Source organism: Topomyia yanbarensis, chromosome 2 (genome assembly GCF_030247195.1).
Source record: "Topomyia yanbarensis strain Yona2022 chromosome 2, ASM3024719v1, whole genome shotgun sequence".
Lineage (NCBI taxonomy): Eukaryota > Metazoa > Arthropoda > Insecta > Diptera > Culicidae > Topomyia > Topomyia yanbarensis.
The window spans coordinates 359,242,378-359,267,848 of record NC_080671.1 but is presented as its reverse complement, the minus strand read 5'-3'; the positions used below and the strand labels follow the sequence as shown (position 1 = coordinate 359,267,848).

The 25,471-nt window shown below is 41.2% G+C and overlaps 1 protein-coding gene across 1 annotated transcript in view; it reads left to right on the top strand.

The window, feature by feature from the left end:
• Positions 1 to 25,471, top strand: part of LOC131680700 (uncharacterized) — a 72,391-nt gene that overhangs the window by 28,130 nt on the left and 18,790 nt on the right. The window contains exon 2 of the mRNA XM_058961409.1: positions 2,593 to 2,759. Within this exon, the coding sequence (XP_058817392.1) occupies positions 2,593 to 2,759 (167 nt within the window). The remainder of the gene's footprint in view (positions 1 to 2,592; positions 2,760 to 25,471) is intronic.

Sequence of the window (25,471 nt, the reverse complement as noted above, 5' to 3'; positions counted from 1 at the left end):
TAAACCGTGTTGAAGGTAGTTTCCATTTAACTACGGCAAAAATCAACCTTGAGTTTAATTTACTTAAATTTAAGTTGAATTTACCTAGTATACCCCACACAACTTAAAAGTACCTTACTGCACGGAAGACCTCGATTGAGTCGAATCTCTCGTTTTATGTTTGACAACACTAATAAGTGCGAAAGCGACGCACAGCTCAAAAGTACCTAAATTTAAGTTAAAAGAACTTATTTTATGGTTGCGTGTACATTGGTTTGTCAAGGTTGGCAGAACTGACGAGACCGTGATACTTCTCTACTACTTCTGAAGATCTAGTACACAATATACCACGGAATTTCGAGTTTTTCTTCGTCAGTTGGTAGTCTCTATTAGTCTCTATTAGTCAAATTAGGTATTTTTCTATTATATTTGGAACCGTCTACCGACAAATCTACATTTACGAATACCTCCAAAAGTGACTTCTTGAGGTCTCATGAAGGCCTGACACTAGCTTTATGATACTTTTGCTTTTCTAAACAGTAATAAAAATCTCAACATTCAAGAACTTCACTTTGTCAGAAAATGTAGGGCCATCGGAAGCTAAAACTTCGTAAAATCGCACTCCTGGTCCTTTTTTCAGTGCAGTACTCTACGTCACTCGTTCAAATTTGCACCGCTCTTATGGTAGTCGGTATTTGCTAGTATTACTGTTCTCCCATCCATTCTGGTAGTCAAACGGTGGGATAGCAAAATTCTTACAAGTTTCCTATCTCATGCCTCCACGCGATTCTAAGTCTATTGATGACATTTGGTCCTTAGACCGCAGAATGAGAGGGTGCGAACAGAATGAGAGGGTGCGAACAGATCTAGTCGAGAAAACATTGCCGTAAAAATGAATAGTTGATCGAAAATTAGCCCCAATACGACTAATCTGACTAGTATCTATGAACACGGCTCAATACGTATTGAAAATTCGCCGCGTCTGTTTTTATGAACCTAATTTAAAGCTCCGTTATTGCTAACAAGCCCGTGCATCAGATTAACAATCCTTTATATTTCCCTTCAGTGTTCGGTATTATCGCTCGTATACTTGTATTCCACAAACAATCCGATATGGAAAATAAGAAATACTTTCCTTGATTTATAACATCTCGCGCTATTTTTGCCAGTATAATATGCTGTCACTTGATAGTTTTCAAGCCAATAAATATATCGTAGAGAAGAAGTAGCGAGTTCTGTCCAAATACTGTTGCAATAAATAGTGATCCGGCCCATTACGCAGATAAGATTAGCTTTTCCAGGCAATACTCCCACGATCGGCTGTGTGGAGTTCAAATTGTTTTTGTTTAGGGAACATAGTATACTCTCGGTAGCCGGCTGCCCAGAGTTTAAAAATAACCAAAAACTAAACAAGATCATCTCTTTTTCGAGTGATCGTGCACTCGAAGACTAACTAAACAACTACCTAATAAAATATGCTTTACAGGTCGCATCGTTTGCTTGGAGCGAATCCTAGACCTGATACCCTTCCAAACCACCAACTCCGCGACACCTATGGAAGAGTCTGATGAATCGTCGTCCTTCCGTTAAGTAGGTGGAGCATCAACACTTCCTGTCTACCTTATCCTTTATCCTTCCCCGTGAACGATGGAGATGGGGGCGGCCGGCAATGATGGCTATCATGCTGTTGAGGTTTTAATATGGGTCGGATTGGTATGAATTCCTACTTACCACTTCCTAAGCAACTCTTATTAGATAATCAGCAGTCAAACATGATGAAGTCAGTGTGCAATCCGCCAAAATCATCGTCACAACGCAACGCAACGCAACGCAACGCAACGTCAGTTGGTAGTCTCTATTAGTCTCTGATCAGGTCACAAATCTTCAAAGTGAGAAGTTTCTATACCAACCAATGGTAAAAAAATCAAAGCAATGACATCATTGATATTTTTAGATCGATTTAAAATAGATACTTGTGTCAATCTAAACTGAATAAGAAACCTCCTATTCACAAGTTATATTAGTTTTTATCGTTACCCTTTCATAGTCTCCTGCTATGAATTGCCTCCTTGTGACAGTCTATCATCATCTTGGATTAAAAACTATCTCTTAAATCCATCCATAATCCATAGCATAAATTACATCTCCCAAGCGAAAACCGTAAATAAACAAATCTTTTCCGCCCTATTGCTCATTCATGCACTTTTGAAACGCAAGGACCTCTTTCCAGACTGTCGCCAACAAGAGCAAACTAGCTGCTACATTTGTATACATACATTCATACATACACACATTTATTATGGAATGTAATTTCTTTATCGTTCTAACCTGCCCCATTCAACTGTAAAATAATCCAATTTGGACCAAGCTAAGTTGAAAATTCTGATTCATCTGATGACCATTGCTTTCAATGTACATAAAAAAGTGAAATGCGTAGGTGTCTGTTAGGTACAACTGCATCACAAGTTTTACAAAGCTCGTACCGATCCTGCCAAAGAAGTATAGGAAGCCATAATCCGGCCTTCTCTTCGAAAGATAAATTTAGACTTCATTTTGCCCTTCGTACTCTACTTATTCCGGCTTCTTTCATTGCTTTCCTTTTATATTCAACAGATATGGTCAGCTTCGAGCGCTGGCTGTCCGATCCGTCCATCTCGACGGTGCTCTACACGGTTCACGATGGAAGTGACAGTTTCATCGGATACTGCGACAGCTTATCGACCCATTTGTCCGTGCTGTACGGCAAGACGGTCCTGTTCTGGCCCTGCCCCCGGATGAAGGTAAGTTTTCTCTCGGAAAGCCGAAACTGGTTTCATTATGCGTCATTAGTGTAACGGCTGCGTCAGCCTGCCAGTAGGAAATGAACCCAAGTAACATCCTCATTTTTTGCAATAGTCTGGCTTCCTTGAACGGAGTAGTGTTGGTGGGTTGGGGCGCGATACGATAGCTCAAGCTAAAATGAAGAAAGGGTACATGCATAATCTGAAATAACCATGTTTAACCCATCAGCTTTAGTTTTATTTTAATTTTTACTACATCGAGCAACACGTCCGGGAGCGATTTATTTCTGTCATACTAATACAACGCAAGCATGGCTATAAGATCTCTGGTAGAAACTTTTTTGCATTAACTACGAAGGAAACGGCTGTTTTGAACGACACATTCCGAATGAAATAAAAGATAAAACAACTGATACATTGTTTAAAATTTATCCTATCTAAATTAGTAATTAATAAATATACTCAACCTGCAAGTAAGCAGAACTCAAAAATGTAACAAGCAAATATATTGCATTTTTCAAACGTGTCCATCTACGAACCTTTTATTTTTGGCTTCTTACTAAAATTGTCTCAATGCAAAAATTAATATTGTTTTCTCATAATAACTACTAGTTACTAAAAAAACCATTTCCTATATTCCTTTCATCACCAATCACTGAACCCGTCTGCGTTAGTATATACCCACGTTATGCTGACACGGTAGACTGGACTTGCTCGTTTTGCGGACTGCTTCCGACCAGGCACCCACCCCTTTGTGCAATAAAAAATCTATCACATCCCGGGTTATGAGGTTATAATCTTCACTATTGCAGCAAATCATAGAAAATCTTCGTTTTCAATTTACTACCACTCATACCAGTAAAGTAATCTCTTTGCTTGCCGGGAAGATTATTTGTAGCGTTTCATGCGTTGCGTTGCGTTGCGTTGCGTTGTGACGATGATTTTGGCGGATTGCACACTGATTTCATCATGTATGACTGCTGATTATCTAATAAGAGTTGCTTAGGAAGTGGTAAGTAGGAATTCATACCAATCCGACCCATATTAAAACCTCAACACATGATAGCCATCATTGCCGGCCGCCCCCATCTCCATCGTTCACGGGGAAGGATAAAGGATAAGGTAGACGGGATGTGTTGATGCTCCACCTACTTAACGGAAGGACGACGATTCATCAGACTCTTCCATAGGTGTCGCGGAGTTGGTGGTTTGGGAGGGTGTAAGGTCTAGGATTCGCTCCAAGCAAGCGATGCGACCTAAAAAGCATATTTTATTAGGTAGTTGTTTAGTTAGTCTTTGAGTACGCGATCACTCGAAAAAGAAAATATTTAGTTAAGTTTATGGTTTTTTTTAAGCTCTGGGTAGCCGGCTACCGAGAGTATCCTATGTTTCCTAAACAAAAGCAATTTGAGCTCCACACAGCCGACCGTGGGAGTATTGCCTAGAAAAGCTAATCATATATGCGTAATGGGCCGGATCACTATCTATTATAACGGTATTTAGACAGAATTCGCTACTTCTTCTCTACGATATATTTTAGTTGAAAACTACCGAGTGATAACACTTTATACAGACAAAGAATTATGATAGCGCGAGATGTTATAAATCAGGGTATGTATTTCCTATTTCACGTATCGAATGATTTGTAAAATACACGTATACGAGCGATAATAACGACCATTGAAGGGAAATACAACGAATTGTTAGTCTGATACACGGGCTGGTTAGCAATAACGAAACTTGAAATTAGATTAATAAAAACAGACGCAGCGAATTTTCAGTTGTATTGACCCGCGATCATCGACATTAGTCAGATTAAAGTCTTGTTGCGGCTGATTTCCGATCAGATATTCATTTTTACGGCAGTGTTTCCTTGATTAGATCTGTTCGCACCCTCTCATTCTGCTACTATCGGCAGAAGGCTGATAGCACCCAGTCGTCGCCGGTCTAAGGACAAAATGTCATCAATAGACTTAAACTCATGTGGAGGCATGGTAGACTTTTGAGAACTAAATTTAAGAAACGGAAAACAAATGCAGCTCGAAAAAAGAGTAACTCGTCTCGGATGGTTCCTTTTCCAATAAGAATGTCGAGAGGTAAGAAAGTGCGCATTCTGCCACATAGCAGTTTGCATTAAAACAACTACTTCCGGTGTAACAAGATAGTAGATACAGATACAGTTTTTAAACTACTATCACGATAGATAATCGCATGAATGCGAGATTTTCAGATAAAAGGAACAGATCGAATCAGGCAATAGAGTGAAACCTGTTCATTGGTTTATTATAAAGATTTACACCTAATTTCACTGTTGTGAAAGAACAATGACACTGTATACCCTACACGAGAACTTCCAGCAGAAAGTGAAAACTGTTATTCCAATGGCATGCCTGTATATTAAGCTTCGACACTCAGTGTTAACACACATCGCAAAAACTCATTGATAGTAGGGTGACCATACGTCCTGGTTTCCCAGGACATGTCCTGGTTTTTCGCTTACTGTCCTGGTGTCCTGGGAAGTCGAAGAAAACGTTTGATTTGTCCTGGTTTTTCATCTGTAAGCCAAAAATATCTTTCTTTATTGAATCTTCGAGTTATTCAGACTTGTCCAAATCGCAGTTATAACCGATCACAAACAGTTTAATTCACTCGAATCTTCCATTTGTACAATCCTATCAGTTTTAATCTCTCAATAGTACCTCGTTACTTCTCTTCACAACTTTCTTTTCTTAAAGGATATTTAAGAGAGAAAGAACGAGATGTCCGTTTGCTAGGGAATTTGGCAGCCGGACAAATTGAATTGCAATTACAGTTGTGGACCAAACTCTGGCCGCTAGTAATATGAATGAAACAATGATTACCAGAACTTCCTCTCGGCTTAAATCAGCTTTCAATCCGGGAGAAGATATATCGACGTTTTAGTGACTCTGCTTCTTCTTAGGTTCTCTTGCCAGTTGCATTTGTTCGTCTTATTCGAGATCCGCGAATGAGTTTCCAATCCATAAAAGGGAAATGGGAAAACATCCATAACTTTCGTGGAATAAGCAGTACCTAATCCACGATTAAATGGATGCTGAACAGCGACCAACCTGTCGAGTTTAGTATCCTACATAACAGGGAGTATGGAATGTGGTACTTAAACTGATATTATGGCATATAGATCGGAATATTTTTCATATAACAATCGTTAAAACGGAGAAATTTGTAATCAACGGTAGTTTTTGCAAACGTTTTGATCCCAGTTCTCAGAACTGAAGATAGTGGTTGTCCTTGGAGGTTGTCAGGTATTTACTTTTACATCAAGAATAGCGCAGGGAAGCTACTTGGGACTGTTGATGTGTTTGCTTTACTTCAATGAAGTGTACTTAGTGCAAAAACTCATCGCCGGTCCTGTACAGATGATCTTAAAATATTTCGTCTCATCCGCTCAATGCTGGATTGCCGATTAAATTAAATGGTAACGGGGGCGATAGTCCCCTTTCGACTGTCCTGGGTTTTTACTCGCCTGATATGGTCACCCTATTGATAGTGACGCACACTATAAACTACCCAAAGCTAACGGTACTCGTTACAGATTCAGCTTGTGGAGATAAAATATTGAGTGATGCACTCTGACACTTTGCCAGTGCAGTCTGTGTATAAAGTGGCCGTAGCAACGGCGTCCTTCGCGTTCACTCGTTGACACACACAACCAGCACAAACATTCAATCCTCGCTTGCAGTAGAAACAAAAGGAAAATTAACTCCCGCATTTTCAACGCACACTTGTCTCGCGACTTGGACCGTCACAACCACACGTTTGTACTGTACATATCTCGACAAACACACGACTACGGCCCAAAATCCAACAGCCAAAATCCACCATGAATGGAAATTCCGGACAAACCGTTACACGCCAATCACAGATGTTGACAATAAACGAAACAGAAAAGTTTTCTCTTTCATAAACTGTTGTGAACCGTGTTCGACTAGTAACGGTCTGTCCGGAACCTCCACTCAAAGTGGACCCCGACAGTTGGCCTCTAGGCCGCAATCACATGCTTGTCGAGACATGATCTCAGTAAACCTATGGTATGGTACATGCTCGATGCAGAGCGGGCTCTGGCAAAACCCCTCGCATAAGCCGAAACATCATGTACATACGCTTTACCCTACGTGAAAAAATGGTACAAAAATCATACAGAACTCGAAAAGTGTTCACTGCAAGCCCGAAAACGCATTCAATATTATCACACTCGGTAAGAGTTCAGTTTAAACCACTCAATAAACAAGCACACTCCGATATGATCTAACCACGAGCTACATACATACACAGACATACTCTCTCTATCATCTCTTCCACGTTACGCACACGATGTCTCGCTTCCATGTACTGAACACTGTTGCAGTGACTGAGCACGCATGGACACGAAATGAGAGCGCTCGAGTCCATTCCATCAAACCCTCTCCAATTTTCCTTCGATCCAATCACAATGGCACCATCGCACGTGTACTAGACCACAGCAATCCGAAGAAGACCAAGCAAAAAATACGATTTCTTCCGCGCAGCTAGCAACGCTCAAAGTACGCTTCACACTACACATACATTTACCTCAATGGAACAGAGCGTTGCACGTCACGTTACAGTTCCGCCAGGATAAGGTTATATTTCTCTTGCACGCATTCACACGTTACGTACGTTAAAAAAATCCGTGCTGTTGGTGCCGTGTTCGACGCTTCCATGGGCGGTGCATGCAACTACTTTTGGCGTGCTGTGCCGGTGGCAGAACACCAACGAATCGTGTAAATGGTATGTAAAGCAGAAACAAAAGACTGAAGCTCTTGCGTACCGTATCTCCAACGCCACTCTTTTTTAAGAAAAAAAAACTTCCACGACACCACACATTCATGTCATCATCCTACATTAGATCGAGCTAAGAAATAGTGTACATATACAATATAAAAAAAACATAGAAAAATACTCCCTTTTGCATTCCATATCACTCAATATTCACAGTTGGTTTATGTTCTTCATGCATGGCGTCACTGGACACACAAACCGAAACCGCCAAACACAACACTTGGTAACAATATTTGCCATATTTCTACACTTGACAATCTCAGTGCTTCAAGACCGAAAGATATCATAGTTTTTTTTATTCTTAAACCTCAAACACGCACTATCCGGAACACCACTTCCCTGATCTAACTAGAAACGACGCGAAGCCACGGTGCTACACGTCCTCTCTCGTTGAAAGCACAATGAGAACCCGGGAAGATTATTTGTAGCGTTTCAATTGGAAAAGCCGATATGAATAGATAGCAAGTTTTTTAGTTATGGTGAAAACACAAAGAGCAGTTCGTGGCGACATATAAATTTCGACCAAAGCAATTAGCTTTAAATATTAAAACAAGTAAGATATTTGCGATGGATTAGATAAAGATCCATGTTTTCGATCACTCCATTCTGGCATTTTATCACTTTTCGCGAAACTGGATTATCTTTCTATTCAGCTTCGTTGAAAAAATAGAACAATTGTGTCCTTCCCGGTACAATATGTCGCAGCTGAAGAATTTACAATTGAAGTATGTCTCCCAGGGAAGCTTTTAGCAAAGCTATCGACCCGACAACAAGAGTTACAGGCCAGAGATACTTGACAAACGGCAAGAGCCCTTCAGCGGATCTGGTCTCTTCAATGGGGATTCCATCAAACAATACGTCCATAGAGAGCTGTTGATGCTGCAGGTGGATCGCAATATCGAAACCATCACTCACCGTGATTGCTACAGATGCAAATTGAGTCAACACCGAAATCAAATTACTGCGGATAGCTCGAACTGTGTGTTGATGGATTCTGACGATGGCACATCTCAATGAAACCTACTTTACGTTGTGAATTGTGTGCAAAGGTCATTATTCGGCTAAAGCTATGCTTAGATTTAATTGTCGAAACAACCACAAAATTACGCAAAAAGATTGAATTGAGCTCTGCTGCTAATATTTATTTGCTCTAGAATAGCAAAATTTTACTAGAAAGCGTGGAAAATGATTATTATTTTATTGATATCCAACCCCAAAACAAAATTATTTTGTATGGAAAAATGGTGATTAAATAAAATTTAACATCATCAAAAATATTTTCCAATACTACTGACTTATAAACAATTTGAAATTATTTTCTTTTGAAGATCATAAGCGTTTTCGGAAAATTGTGGGCATATATTAAGCTTAACTCTACTCACGCACAAAATAAATCCGAAGTCCTTAACTATAGTTTTCAAATCTTTCCAAGCTCACATTTGAAGGTTTTCTTATGGATAACTTTTTGAAAAGGAAATTTAACTATATCACTCTTCTAAATTTGAAACAACTTATTGCCCATAAAAAAGAAAGCTGTTCCATAAACATTTAAAACCATAATTAGAAGATTTTTTATCAAAGCTCTGTGGAAAATATATGGATATTGGAATTCAGCATTCATTTCTATCATACAGCTAGAAAGTTTTGTTTGACAAGTTGAAGTTGATACTATGATGATGATTATACGCTCATTCTATCTATCAAAATTGTAATCAACCAAAGAATAGTAGCCAACTATAAAACATGACCATCGCCGATTCGAACAAAACTTTGTAATTGTTTTCGGCTTACGAATCTCCATGTCTCCTCTGCCCAGTCAAAAAGAGCAAGTTGCTGGCTAAGGGGCTATTTGCCAACTCGGATGCGCTAATTGCCCTTCAATTTGCCAGCAATTTGCTGGCAATTAGGGGGCTATTTCAAATGCAACATTTGGGCGATTTGCCGCCCTTAAATCGCCCCCAAATCGCCCAGGGAACGCGTCATTTAATCGCCCTTAATTGCCTAATATGAAAATTACAAATAATACTTATTTTCGGATTCATTATCTACTCACATAAACTTACCAGTATACTAGGTAATCACGATCAACTTATTGGAAGAATCAATGGTGAAGTTGGTATTTCACTCCAAAACTTACCACAATCTGACTTTCATTAAGACTTTAGGTCAGAGATCTTGTTCCACTGTACTTACACACGATTTCACGATTTCCCACATTCGTTGGCTAAATGAAGTGCACTAGACAAACAAAATACAAGCGAGAATACACCAATTGCTAAAAAACATTTTTAAACTTAAAAGCAAAACATGAACCGCCATGTTTGAAAAACGCAAAAAACAACCAAGTCCATTTCAGCCGTTAGGAAATTTGGAAATGTTCGTCCGCATTTTTTTGACCGTGTGTCAGTTAAAACATTTTGACGCAAGATCAACTTTTCAATAAGGTGTAGAAGTTTTTGCATGCATCAATTTCAAAACAAATTGTCCGAGTCTTGTCCTTGTATCCGAGAATAAGTTTTAAGAGAATAAATAGTCCTGTGCAAAAAATATGCACTGAAAAGAGACGTGACATTTTCTGCAAAAACAAATACGTGCACACCAAAAAATAATGAAATTTAAACGACATGTAAATCGATACGAATTTATACAAAGTGTGAATCAAAATTTTGATTAAAAATTAAGTTGAATTCGATGCACTCAATGGGAGCATCAAAAAGCATATGATTTTACAGTTTCATTCGTGTAATATTACATGTCATTTATTTTACAGCAACATTGGATTCAAAATACATTAAAGTGCGTTGGTATCCCGTTTAATGAAACTGTAATTTTCAATGAACGTGTAAAATTATAACAAAATTCCTTGAAGAAAGCACGAAAAGTTGTGTGTATTTGTGGCGGAACTAAATTTTACATTTATATTCGTGCTCCAAATATGTGCATGAAAATAAATTGAAAATTGCAAAATATTTTTTTCATATAATGGCATATAATAAAAATTGATTGGAGGATAATAGAAATATATGATCCATAAAATTATTAAATTTGCTATGAATGACAAATGTCCTAGAACATGAACTTTCGCAAAGGTTTCGTTCGCTTTCTGAAATCCTTTATACATACGAAAAACTGTGAAATAAATATGATTTGAAGCGGACAGCAGAATGGCTATTAGGAACGAAGGATTTTTGAGACAAAATTCCCAAAACTCCAACTTCTGCCATTTTTTGAGAAATGACAGTATTTCCATTAAATTCAAAAATGCTTTGGTATAAACTGTAATTTGTCACAGTATGAGAGGGCGGGCTTCAAGATTTCAAAAATGGTTTTTTTTCAATGCCCTACTATGCATACTAAAGAACCTTTATCCTAACTTACTAACTTAGATTCAACCAGTCGCAACATTTAAGTCGCACTCCGTGATTACCTACTTTTTACCTTTCTCATATATAAAAGTTATGCAATCGCTGCAAACATCTATTTTTTAACCGAGGCCAGGAGGGTTGATTCTCACATACCGTTAGGGTTCGCAGTACCGACCCTTTTTGGCGAGAACCGGTACTACGGTACTGTAGCCCTCAGTACCAGTAAAGTACCGGTACTTGAATATTTTTTTAAAAAATTCGAAAAAGGCTTCAAACCTAAAAATTCGAAAAAGGCTCAAACTGATGGTCTTATTCTCAGATGATTGATTTGTGCGGATCAAAAAACATGTATTGTTTTTAATTGCTTCGGAATGGCAAGACTAATTCCACAGAAGATACTTTTCGTACAGGGCACCTTCTTTTATTTCGAAATCTAGGCCACTTTGAAATCAATAACTGATAAGTGGTGCGACTTTCGTCTACTTGAACAGATGGTATATGTATGAAACCCTATTAACAACAGTAAATCAAAGCGAGAATGGCAGTAAATCCGAGCAGGTTAATCGCTTTTCCTCTCTTGCTTTTCTGAAAATTGGTTTCGACCTTTATGTCGTTTGCCTACTATTCACTAATGCATATCAAGGCTCCTTGCTTTCCTGTAAACTATGGAGTTTTGCTGAATTTTCCGATCACCAATAATTACAAATCGCCGCATTTGAAGAAGGGGGTCACCAAGTCTATAACTGTTAGCTACTAAATCACTGTTCGTTCTTTTATAGATAAAGGTTTAAAAGCAAACCAAATACAGACATGACTTAGAGAATAGTCTTATTACGCGCCACCCAGTGAATAATGAAAACCAATCAGAATCTCGTTAATAAAACTTTAACTTCTAGAATTATTATGATGATGGCCCACCTCATTCCCACACAAATGTGTTATCTTAACGATTTATCTGGAAGGAAAATTAATATAATTAAACGTTATCTTGTAGACCGATATTTTGAAACAGATCCCCCGCCAGAGTTAACATATTTGTCATAAAAAATTGTATAGTACCGAAAATACCGGTACTGGTTTTTGTTCAGTACCGGTATTACGGTACCAAAAATGGGTCGGTATTCCCGGGATTTTCGGTACCGGTATTACCACAACCCTACATACCATTCGACTTAGTTCGCCGAGATTGGAAAACGTCCGTGTGTGCATGTATGCGTGTGTGTACGTATGTGTATATGTAGCAAAAAAATGTCACCTCTGTTTCTCAGAGATAGCTGGATCGACTTGCACAAATGCAGTCTCAATTTAAAGGTATAGCCTGCTAATGAATTTTCAATTGATTGGACTTCCGGTTCCGAAGTTAAGGGTTGAGGAGTACGTTTACATTGCAAATACCCATATAAACTGATACCAGCATGGTGGTCAAATGATGCAATACCTATAGTGCTATTGACGCTTGTCTTATATCCGACCTCACAACTCGCGATATTTGTGCTGTCACGGTAAATATGATTGTTGACAACATAAACAAGAAATACATCTATTGTCCGGCATATTTGCCGCATAATGAACCATCACCTTCTGATGATTTCAAAAGGGTTGTATCATACTGTGGCAGAAATGAGTTTCCTCTCATAATCGGTAGTGATGAAAATGCCCACCACATAATTTGGGACAGCTCAGATATCAATTTGAGAGGCACCGAATTAAGTGAATACATAAGTAGTACAAATCTGCACATACTTAATGCAAAAAAATCACCCAACATTTGCGCGAACTGACAGAGAACAGGTGTTAAACGTAGCTCTCTGTTCTGACGGTGTAATAATACGCATGAGTCGGCAAACTGGCTTGTACCAAACGAGCTCGAACCGTCGTTACCTGATCATAAGCACATCGTCTTTGATCATTCAAACGTCTCGCTAGATATCGTCACATATCGTAATCCCAAATCTACGAACTGGAACCTCTACGAAGAGGGCTTGGCGACTAGGTTTCATCGGTATCTTCCGACGATTGAATCTCCAAGCGACTTGGATGAGGTCGTGGATAAAACAAGCTTACTCATAGCAGCAGCATACCAAGAGACTTGCCCGCTTCGAGTTATGCGTGCTTCTAGAGGAACACCTTGGTGGAATAGCGAGCTTGTTCGACTCACAAGAGCTTGGAATCGCAGATGCAGGGACGGCTCGGATGCATTTAGGTTTGCTCGCAAAGCATACAGAAATTCCCTTCGATCCTCTGAGCGAAGTGGTTGGAAAAGCCTCTGCACAAATGTCTGAAGTCTCAACGAGACCAGTAGATTAACCCTCCAGACTGTACGCAGCCATCACTGACGACTGCCCCTGAGTTCTTTTCAGGTAGCTCTGATTCTTGAGCATTTGCTCGTACAATTGTGACAACCGAATCGATCAAATAGGCGATCGAAAATTTGCGGGAAAGGATGGAATCATTCCAGTTCTACTACAAAAAGGATATGAAGCATATTTTAAAAAAGATTCTTACTTGTAGTCTTGCAACAGGATTCATTCCATTGGCGTGGCGGGAAATAACTGTCAAATTCATTCCCAAAGGTGGCCGCGCCACTTATGAGCTTTAAACCGATCAGTCTGACCTCCTTCCTTCTCAAATCAGTGGAACATTTAATCGACCAATACATTCGGAATGTTAGCTTGGGCGAGCACCCGCTGCATGCAGTGCAACATGCATACGACCGGGGGAAGTCTACTACCACCTTGTTACACAATGTTGTCTACAACATTGAAAAAGCTTTTTCACAAAAGCAATCAAGTTTAGGAGTTTTTATAGATAATGAAGGTGCTTTTGACAACGTGTCTTTCGAATCCGTTTTGGAAGCAGCACGAGGTCATGGAGTATCTTCATATATCACGAACTGGTTACACGCAATGCTTAGCAACCGACATCTGTGCTCATCGTTAAGACAAGTCGAAATAAGGAGACTGAGTGTCTGCGGATGTCCTCAAGGTGATGTGCTGTCATCACTTCTATGAAACCTTGTCGCCGATGGCTTGTTGAAGAAACTTAATGAGCTTGGGTTTTCGACGTATGGTTTTGCCGATGATTATCATATAATGATCACCGATATTTGCATTAACACACTTTATGATTTGATGCAACAAACTTTATGTGTTGTTGAGCAATGGTGTCTTCATGTTGGACTATCAGTTAACCCAAATAAAACAACAATGGTGCATTTCACGCAACATAGGATTACAACCGGTACTCGTCCATTACAATTTTTGACGCCGAAATTATTATCAGAGATCAAGTTGAGTACGTTGGGGTAATTCTTGACTCCAAACTTAATTGGACAGCTCACATAGATTTCAGGATCAAGAAAGCTTGTATTGCCTTCGGCAGAAATCTTTGCGATTCTGTGTGGCGTACAATCAGCACTTCAACAGGGAATTTGCAGTAAAAGAATCTATTTTTGCTCTGACAGTCAGGCTGTGCTGAAAGCACTTAGTTCGGCAGATTCGAGATCGATATTAATAATCGCATGTCGAACTCAAATAGAAGAACTTAGCCTTTCAAATGCTATCTACCTTCTATGGGTACCCGGTCATTCCGGTTTTACAGGTAATGAATGGACGGTCGAATTGGCTAGAGCTGGCGCTGCGACTGACTTCGTTGGTCCAGAACCAGTTCTACCATTGTCGATAAGTTGGATAAAGCACAAGATTTGCTCTTGGGCTGCATCCGAACATGCCAACCATTTGCGTAGCTTGCAAACTTGCGTTCAAACAAAGACTTTTCTGCCGGATGTGAGTCCGAAAATGTCAAAGAATTTGTTGCATTTTTCCAAACACAACTGCATTGTTCTAGTCAGGGCACTGACTGGACATTGCAAACTCAATATCACATGGCTACTATTCAGCGCGCTGAGTATTATTCATGTGATCTTTGTGAATCCGATTACGGAACATCATATCATTTGATATGCAACTGCGCTGTAGTAATTCAATTAAATATCGGGATTTTTGGTTCTCCATACATAGATGAACCTTTGTACAGAGAGCTGAAACTGATGGATATGCTATTGTTCCTAACCCAGTGTGAATGACAATATCTCTTCGGGGGTGTTATCGTTCGTTTATCTCAATATCCCTACGGGGGTTTTGATATATCCGCTCACTGCTTAAATAAAAATTCTAAATCTCTCCGGGGGGTTGGAAGTTTTTATTCCTGCTATTGTAGCACCTGAAGATCACCGCACCAGCATCCCTCCGGGGGTGCAGAATTGTTCTATGTCGTTATTTTCCTTAACCCTAACCTTACCACTTCCCCAATCCTTCCCATCAGAAAAAAGATGAATAGGCGATTCTTGGCAAGACACAAATCTCCGATCAACATGAGGAACGTGCCATTTGAGCCAGACGCTACTGATTCCTGCTACTAACATATAGATTCAACCAGTCGCAACATTTTAGCCGCTCTCCGTGATTGCCTACTTTATGCCTTTCTCATATATAAAAGTTATATTATCGCTCCAAACATCAACTGTTTAACCGAGACCCGGAAGGCTGATTCTCATATACCATTCGACTCAGTTCGTCGAGATCGGAAAATGTCCGTGTGCGTATGCATGCGTCACAAAAAAATGTCACCTCTGTTTCTCATAGATAGCTGGACCGACTTGCACAATCTTAGTCTCAAATAAAAGGTAACAACCTGCTACTGAATTTTTAATTGATTTGACTTCCGGTTCCGAAGTTGAGGGTTGAGGAGTGCGGTCACATTGCAAATTCCCATACAATCTGGTACCAGCATGGTGGTCAAATGATGCAATACCTACATATTAAAATATATACAACATTACTTAGATTTGCGCATCTAGATCACTGATGTCCAATCAAAGAAGCTTTGACAATGTTGGCCGCTTATGACGGTTCTTGATGCCCCCGGGGAGCTTGCCAAATTCTCAAGTTAATGTCCCATCTATTTCTCAGCGAATTCTTGATCGATCTTTACAAACCTGATTTTAAACGAAAGATATGATATGTTCCAATTAAAAGTTATTGAATTTTATTCAAATCTGACTATTGGTTCCGGAATTAACAATCATAATTCCTTAATGGTTCAAAATCTACTGAAATGAATTTCAAATTACTTCGCTTCGCAGTTCTAGATCACTGATGGCTAATTAAAGATGCTTTGAAGTTTTTGTTTTTTTTTTTTCAAATTGTTTATTTGATAAGGCACGTATGCGTTAGCTTAAAGGTGCCATTTTTTTATTGTTTTACATTTTGAATTTCTTAAAACTAGGGGGTTACACATTTCAATATTATTTTGTTTTATATAATGAAACTAAAAAAAACTTTACAGCTAACTTATACATATAAAAGAGGGTATAATATAATATTCGTAAGATTTGGGGGACGGATCATTTTGTGTGTTCTTTTTATAGTAATTCACTTTATGATTTTTATAAGGGAGATTGTAGGAGAAATTAATTATTAACTAAGCGGAACATTTTACAAGCTTATTAACTAGAAATAACTAGAGAGAGTGGTTCAAGGTTAGGGGGAATTAATTAGGGCTATTTTAAAGTAGTGGTACTGTTGTGCATTTCTTAACGAGATTAAATATTGATCAACTAAAACTAGAAGATAGGGGGGCACATAAGCTTTTGGGAGATATTCAAGGGGAGAAGGGGGTGAAGTCATACATCTGTGTATCAGAGACATGGGAGGGAGGGTGGACAAGGCTGAAGGGGGGGGGGGTCGAACGGATTGATCAACTAAAATTAGAAGATAGGGGGGCACATAAGTTTTGGGAAGATATTCAAGGGGAGAAGGGGTGAAGTCATACATCTGTGTATCAGAGACATGGGAGAGAGGGTGGACAAGGCTGAACGGGGGGGGGGGGATATAAATTTTAAGTTTCCGGCATCAGGAATCAACGGCCAGGATTACAGATTCGAACGGATGTATCAAGTATTGGGACGCCGGGCGGTTTTCCTCGAGCCGGCAGGGGTTCCTCCAGACGATTTCGTAGTACGGCTCAGATACGGATCGGAAACACACCGCGCTGCGCGTGTGATGTTGTACTGTAGATCTCGTGTTGTTGGTTCATTCGACAGATGTTTTGTCTCGTCTTGGAGTCGAATCAAACCATCGTTGGGGTACGGTAGGCGGAAGAGGGCACTTCTGGGAATGATAAGAGAAAAGATAGGGGCATTTAAATTTGGATATTGATGGTTTTGAAGAATGTGTATATAAGGGACATGAAGAGAATATTGCGGCTTGCTAGTACATCTCGAACCGGGACATTGGGTGATATTCCTCCGGCCCGAAGGGAATCGAATAGTTGAGATCTGGCAGAACAGTACTCGGCGCATGCCTAGACAACATGTTCGATCTCGTGATAACCGTTGCCACAAGCGCAGATACCACTCTCCACGAGCCCAATACGCCGGAGATGTGCGTCCAGCGTGTAGTGATTGGACATGAGCCGAGACATCACGCGAATGAAATCCCGACCCACATCCATCCCCCTGAACCAAGGTTTCGTCGATACCTTAGGGATTATCGAATGTAGCCACCTTCCCAGTTCACCATTGCTCCATGAAGTTTGCTAACTTTCGAGGGTTCTATGATGAGTAATACTGAAAAATTCGCTGAAGCTAATTGGTCCTTCATATATGTCACCTTGCAAAGCGCCCGCCTTAGCTAAAGAGTCCGCTTCTTCATTACCTGGAATGGAGCAATGCGAGGGAACCCAAACTAAGGTAATCTTGTACGATCTTACAGACAAAGCACGCAGGCGCTCCCAGATTTTCCCCAGAAAATATGGAATGTGCTTTCTAGGTTTCATTGAACGGAGAGCCTCGATTGAGCTGAGGCTATCCGAGACAATAAAGTAATGATCGGTGGGCAAAGTATCAATGATCCCAAGGGTATACTGAATAGCAGCAAGTTCTGCGACGTAAACTGAAGCAGGATCATTGAGTTTGAATGAGGTGGCGAGGTTTTGATTGAATATACCGAAGCCGGTGGAGCCGTCGAGGCTTGACCCGTCGGTGTAAAACATCTTGTTGCAGTCGACTTCTCGAAATTTACTATGAAAGATGCTTGGGATCACTTGCGGACGTATGTGATCCGGGATTCCACGAATCTCGTCTTTCATGGATGTGTCGAAGAATACAGTTGAATCAGAAGCATGAAAGAGATTGACACGGTTGGGATAATATGAAGAAGGATAGATATTTTGTGCCATGTAATCGAAGTACAAGGACATAAATCGGGTTTGAGAATTGAGCTCGACAAGCCTTTCGAAATTTGCAATTACTAACGGGTTCAAGATATCGCATCGGATGAGCAATCGACATGAGAGTTCCCAAAATCGATTTTTCAGCGGAAGGACGCCCGCCAGCACTTCTAAACTCATCGTATGTGTCGAGTGCATGCAACCCAAAGCAATACGCAAACAACAATATTGGATTCGCTCTAGTTTGATGAAATGTATGTTCGCAGCGGAGCGGAAACAGAAACTCCCGTACTCCATCACCGACAATATTGTTGTTTGGTACAGCCTGATCAGGTCTCCTGGGTGGGCACCCCACCATGTTCCGGTTATTGTACGGAGAAAGTTGATCCTTTGCTGGCACTTCTGTTTCAGATACCTAATGTGACATCCCCAGGTTCCTTTAGAGTCGAACCAGACCCCGAGATATTTGAAAGTTGGAACCTGAGCAATAGTTTGACCCATTAATTGAAGCTGTAGTTACGCTGGTTCACGCTTCCTTGAAAATACGATTAGCTCAGTTTTCTCCGTGGAGAACTCGATACCTAGCTGGAGGGCCCAAGCAGACAAATTGTCCAAGGTATCTTGCAATGGTCCTTGCAGATCGACGGCTTTGGGACCTGTAATAGAGACCACACCGTCATCTGCAAGCTGCCTTAGCGTGCAGGAATTGACAAAATGTCTTTAGTCAATGTCATTCACGTAAAAGTTATAGAGAAGGGGGCTTAGACATGAGCCCTGGGGAAGACCCATGTAGCTAATTCGTGATGTCGATAAATCACCATGCGAAAAATGCATATGTTTTTCAGACAGCAAGTTTAGCAAAAAGTTGTTTAGAGTCGGTGAAAGACCATGCTGGTGCAGCTTCTCAGAAAGAATTTTGATAGAAACTGAATCAAAAGCCCCCTTTATATCTAGGAAAACTGATGCCATCTGCTCTTTGCTAGCATAAGCCATTTGAATTTCTGTTGAGAGCAACGCAAGACAATCGTTCGTCCCTTTGCCTTTGCGGAAACCAAATTGTGTATCTGACAGTAAGCCATTTGCTTCAACCCAATTATCGAGGCGAAACAAGATCATTTTCTCGAACAACTTTCGGATACAGGGCAGCATCGCAATCGGTCGATACGAACTGTGGTCGGAGGCTGGTTTTCCTGGTTTTTGAATGGCGATGACCTTCACTTGCCTCCAGTCATGAGGGACAATATTATCCTCAAGAAACTTGTTAAATAAATTCAACATGCGTCTCTTGGCAGAGTCTGGCAGATTCTTTAACAAGTTAAATTTGATTCTGTCTGGCCCTGGGGCTTTATTGTTACATGATAAGAGAGCAAGTGAGAACTCCACCATCGAAAACGGTGTTTCGTTCGCGTTATTGTGAGGGAACGCGGCGCGGTATATCTTCTGTGCCGGGGCGGAATCCGGACAAACCTTCTTGGCAAAATCGAATATCCAACGGTTTGAATATTCCACGCTCTCATTAGTACTCTTTCGGTTTCGTAAGCGCCGGGCCGTACTCCAAAGAGTGCTCATCGATGTTTCTCTCGTTAGTCCGTCGACGAACCGGCGACAGTCGCTACGTTTTTTGGCTTTTATCAAACTCTTCATGCGCGTTTCCGCCATCGCGTACTGTCGGTAGCTAGCTGGCAGCCCGTCGTCCCGGAAGGTCTTATACGCAGCGGCCTTCTCCGCGTACACGTCTGAGCACTCTTTGTCCCACCATGGATTGGGAGGACGCCCGCGTGAGTTCGCGTCAGGTACGCGTTTAGTCTGAGCTTGAATCGCGGTATCGAGAATCAAGCCAGCCAGGAACCCGTGCTCTTCCTCCGGAGGAAGCTCTTGAGTGCACTCGATTTTGTCGGATATCGCGGACGCGTAGCTCTTCCAATCAATATTTCGTGTGAGGCCATACGAAACATTGATTGTATTCGGTGGCCCTGAACCGTTAGCAATATTAATTACGATTGGCAGATGGTCGCTGCCGTGTGGATCATAGACTACCTTCCACATGCAATCTAACCGCAGCGATGTCGAGCAGAGGGACAGATGTAAGGCGCTCGGTCGCGCTGGAGGGGCAGGAATCCGTGTCATTTCACCCGTATTCAAAATAGTCATATTGAAGTTGTCGCAAAGCTCATGGAGTAGGGTAGATCGATTATCGTCATGAAAGCAACCCCATGCCGTGCCGTGGGAGTTGAAGTCACCTAATACTAGCCTCAGTGCGGGGAGGAGTTCCGCAATATCGCAAAGCCGTCGGTGGCTAACTGAGGCTCTAGGGGGGATGTAGGTGGAAGCAATGCAAAGGTCTTTGCCTTTAATTCTGGTTTGGCAAGCGACAACTTCAATGCCTGGTGTCGAGGGGAGGTCGATCCGATTGAAAGAATAGCACTTTTTGATCCCCAAAAGTACTCCTCCGTAAGAGTCTTCTCGATCCAAGCGAATAATATTAAAATCGTGGAAGTGTAGGGTTATTTCTGGAGTGAGCCATGTCTCGCATAGGGCAAATGCATCGCATTTCAAATTATTTAGTAAGATTTTAAACGAATCGATTTTCGAGATAATACTTCTGCAATTCCACTGTAGAACAGTGATTAACTCCTTGACCTCGTTCGATGAATTATCCATCGAAGGATACAATCGCTGAAAGAAGGGGCCATTTCGCAGTGAACTGCATCAAAAATGTTTTTACTGCGGGGAGAAAGCTTATCAAGATACTTTTAAGGGGGTCAGAAATGTTTAACGCTGTAAGAATACGGTCCACAATGTCAGAGAAATTTATTAAGCCAGCACTGTTTTCTTTCTCTGGCTGAGATATGGGAACACTTGGGGTTTTTGATGTTCCTGGAAGTGCTGGGAACTCCTTTTCTGAGCTCAGGTTACTGAGACCGGGAGCGACTTGCTTCGGTTTTGCACCAGTACTTCATTGAGTAGTTATTTTAGGGGGACCATGAAGAGACACCTTCTGGCCTTTACGACGAAGCTTGGAAGAGGAAATGTTCTTCCTTTTTCTACTACTTCTAGGCACAGCAGAAGATGTTCCCTCCTGGGGTTCATCACAGTCGCCTTCGTCAGTAGACAAGTTGATAAAGATGTTCGTAGAGACAGGTGGCGTAGCTATCTTAAGCATTTCTGCAAAAGATCGCTTAGAGCGTCCCTGAAGGGAACGCTTAAGATTTTCCTCGCGCTGTTTGTACGCGGGACATGAAGGGAGATCATGTGGGTTTCCCCCACAGTAGAGACACTTTTCGACATCTCTACCACAGGAATCATCCGCATTTCCCACAGCGGGTTTTATTGCTACAATGGGAGGCTGTGTGTCCCAATTGTTTGCAATTAGTACAGTTCATGACCCGCGGCACAAAGAGGCGAACAGGTAGACGAACCTTGTCAAAGAGAAGGTAGTTGGGTAGGGCAGATCCGGCGAAGGTCACCCGATAAGAGTCTGAGTTGACGTATATTTTCTTGCCGTCAGCTGCGACTCATGCTGAATGCAAACGTTTGCATTCCAGTATCTTCACTGGCTTAAGCATGGGGTCTTTGAAACAGCTAGTCCCATATTTTAGCAGGTCCTTGCAATTCAGACTCGAATCGGAAACGACCCCACTGACTTCAACCCTGCTAGCTGGAATATACACCCTGTACTCCTTCGTAAAGGGCTCGTAGCCAGCAATATCGTTTGCCTGAGTTGAACTGTTAACCACCACCCGAAGCTTATCAGGGCGAATTTTCGATATTCCTGTCACGGCCGAATACCGATCCGTCAGAACTCGAGAAATCTGCAACAGATTCAAACACTTTTTTTCTTTGGTCCGAAGAAGATCACAAATGGCCCGGTGGCCGAGCTGGGATATACCTTGAGCCGGGGAGCCGATTTTATTTCGACGTCCATCTCACCTTGAGATGAACCGCCGTCAGGGGAAGTCATTTTTGCACGGGCCTATTGCCCAGTGCACGTTATTAAGACAACCAAGAAGGGGAAACGAAAACTAATACTTAGCTTGTGTAAGTAACGGTATCCAGGCGGCTTACTAGAAGAACACTGCTTCACTTCACTGACCGGCTAACGGTACTCAGAAACAGAAACACAAAAGAAGGGAAAAAATACTGAAACCTCAACTAGGCGTAGAGTGTGCAAATAACCTTGAACGCGGATTAACACTATTTGTCGCTATAGAGTGTACGGACCGATGACAAAAGACTTCTATCTCGACTGAGTGCTCGATAACGAATGATGCTTTGAAGTTGTTATCCAGTATCGACAACTACGAAAGTTCCTGGTCTCGGGCTTACTTCAAAATTAAAGTCACATCTATTTTTTCGATGTTGAGTGAACCGATTTTTTCAATCCAAGTATGAAATTGAAGGTATAAAATGCGATTGGTTACACCTCCAATCAACCCTCTTCTCCCCATATACCTTTTGAAATCTCGTTGGTCGCATTGTCCATCATAAAAGGCCCCGGCAGACCTTGGAAAAATGGCCATCATTCAAAATTACCAACCTCACATCAGTTTCTCGAAAATGGTTGAGCCGATTTTCGCAAAAGTAATCTTAAATAAAAGAAATATTATTATATTAGGCTGCTACGAAAATTCGTACGGATCGCTTATTCGGTATCTGAGTTATAGACTGAATAGTTCGGTCACATATAAAATTCCAATATAAGCCGGAACAAAACAAATTGTTTTCAAAGAGACAACGTGAAATTTCATAAATCGAATTCATATTTTTGATACCAAATGTCTTTAAAATGCATGAAACGTCGACATTTGATGTTATCTTGAAAAAAATGGTCCAAAAACGACTTTTTGGGACTTAGCTGATTTTACATATGCTATATTTCACCCTAAGGAGGAAAATTTGGTAAAAACCAAAATTTCTCACTAGGGTGAAAATTTGTTGGTAAAAACCAGTCTTTGTACAGGAGGGCACAAATCCTTATTTCATACTATGTTGCGTTTCGGCTTCGCCTCATCAGAAACCGACACTAACACATTGTCGGAATAGATTAGCGCCGGCTTGACGCAAATCCCTTAAAACTAAAACACACTATGTGTTTCAATCAAACGACTGATCAAACGTGATGTCCCGTTCGAGCAGAAGTTCTGTTTATGCCGATGAGACACAAGTGAAGCCGAAACTTGTCTTGGCTTAGCAGGCCTATGCGAAAGCACTATGCTATATTTCACCCTATGGAGGAAAATTTGGTAAAAACCAAAATTTCTCACTAGGGTGAAAATTTGTTGGTAAAAACCAGTCTTTGTACAGGAGGGCACAAATCCAAAACACATAGTGTGTTTTAGTTTTAAGGGATTTGCGTCAAGCCGGCGCTAATCTATTCCGACAATGTGTTAGTGTCGGTTTCTGATGAGGCGAAGCCGAAACGCAACATAGTATGATTTTACATAATTTTTCAATTTATTATTACTGTGGCCGATTCAAAAAATTATTGAAAAATATCTTAAGCGTTGATGGCATTTGAACATAAAGGATTCTTCCTACATGTAGTGCGAACAGTATTATTCTTTTTTGACCAACAGATTATAACGGTCAAACTAAGTCTCAAACCGCCGATCACTGGTTCTGATGGTTGAGTTTTCGATTTAGCCTTTAGAAAATTTAAGAAGTTAGAGTTATTTAGGGACAGTTGCCGCATCGAGAGAGATGCTGCATTCTCCACATCTCGTATATAGAGTCACTTTACTACGATAATATGATATTTTGGGTTTGTCCTAAATAGCTAAACCACACCAAGTTTCGATTCATTGATTCTCATCGGCTTAAATCAGAACTCCATTTCTTGCGGGACCACACGCAGGACTAAGGATTTGCCCACACCCAAAATCCGACGGGCATGTTTCTATTACTTTTGGGTAAGATTCTATTGTCTTTTCGGTAACAGACCAGGCAATTGCGCATTGCGGTATTAAACTCATATTCCCGCAAAGGTAGTAAACGGTGGAATGACGAATTTCGGTTGCTGTTCATGTATGCGCATCACACAATCAAACACTTTTGCAGTATGTGTCAACCTCGGCTCTGTTCGGATGTAGGATAATTCGATCGATTGCTATGATAGTGTTAGTACCGAGCTAAACCCACCGGAATCCTGGCGGATCTCAGACCAAATTCAGGCTGGAATCTGCCCCAATATTGGCAGAAACCAGCCAGAATTACGGATTTTTTACTGGGTAGGTTGGATAGTGGAATAAAAAGTTTGGGCGGTTTCCGGATCCGGCCTAGCTGCCAGATCCGGACCAGTCCCCAAATCCGGACCTCCCGGATCCAGACCAGTGCCCAGATCCGAACCAGTGCCCGGATCTGGACCAGTACCCGGAACCGGACCAGTACCCGGATCCGGACCAGTACCCGGATCTAGCCCACCCCCTTTTCCCCTTACCAAGTCCGGACCTGTACCAGACCCAGACCTGGTGCTTAGATCCAGACAAGTGTCTGGATCTGGACCCTCGGTTCGGATACGTGGATCCAAACCATAGGTCTTGCTTCCCATACATGACGGGAAGGACTATTCATGTTTTGTGCAGTCGCTACCCTGCTGTTAACGTCCGTGATAGAAAAGAAATTTCAATTTAACACCGGCCGAAGTACCCCACCACTATTTCTAGTCGTTTTTTTTTCTGGCTGTGCTTTGAAGCTAGCCGAGTGTGAGCCGATCTTCAAATACGGAATGTGTCGCGCAGAAAAAATCGAAACTCGTCTCTATCATCATTATGTGAGTTCAATTTTTTCCGTCAATTTTTTTTCACTGCACCATTTTGCTGCAGTTTCAGAAGCTTTATTAGTTGAATCACTTCCGACGAATTCTCGGTGGTGGAACACGAAGTGATATATGTACGGTGAATAGCTAGTTCAACGAAACGATTTTGGTGTCATTGTGCTGCTCGTGTGAACGGAAGTGATCTCAGCGTACAGGAGACTAGAAAGGCATTCGAGTAGATTCTACGTGATGGCGCGTGGTACGGGCCACTGCTGGATGGCAGCGAGCTGTTCGCTTTATCGGTCATCGTACAATGAGAGCGAAATCAACGCCACTGATAGACCCAGATGTGGCTGCAGTATACATCGTGGCTAGCAAGATCCAGTAGCAAAACTGACACTTCATCATCGTCATCAGAAACGAAACATCAATCCACAACCTACGCCAACAGGGCCATAATGCAGTATCATGTATCTGCGATTACCGGTGAGAGCGTTCTGATTATATTTTTTATACTTTCAAAT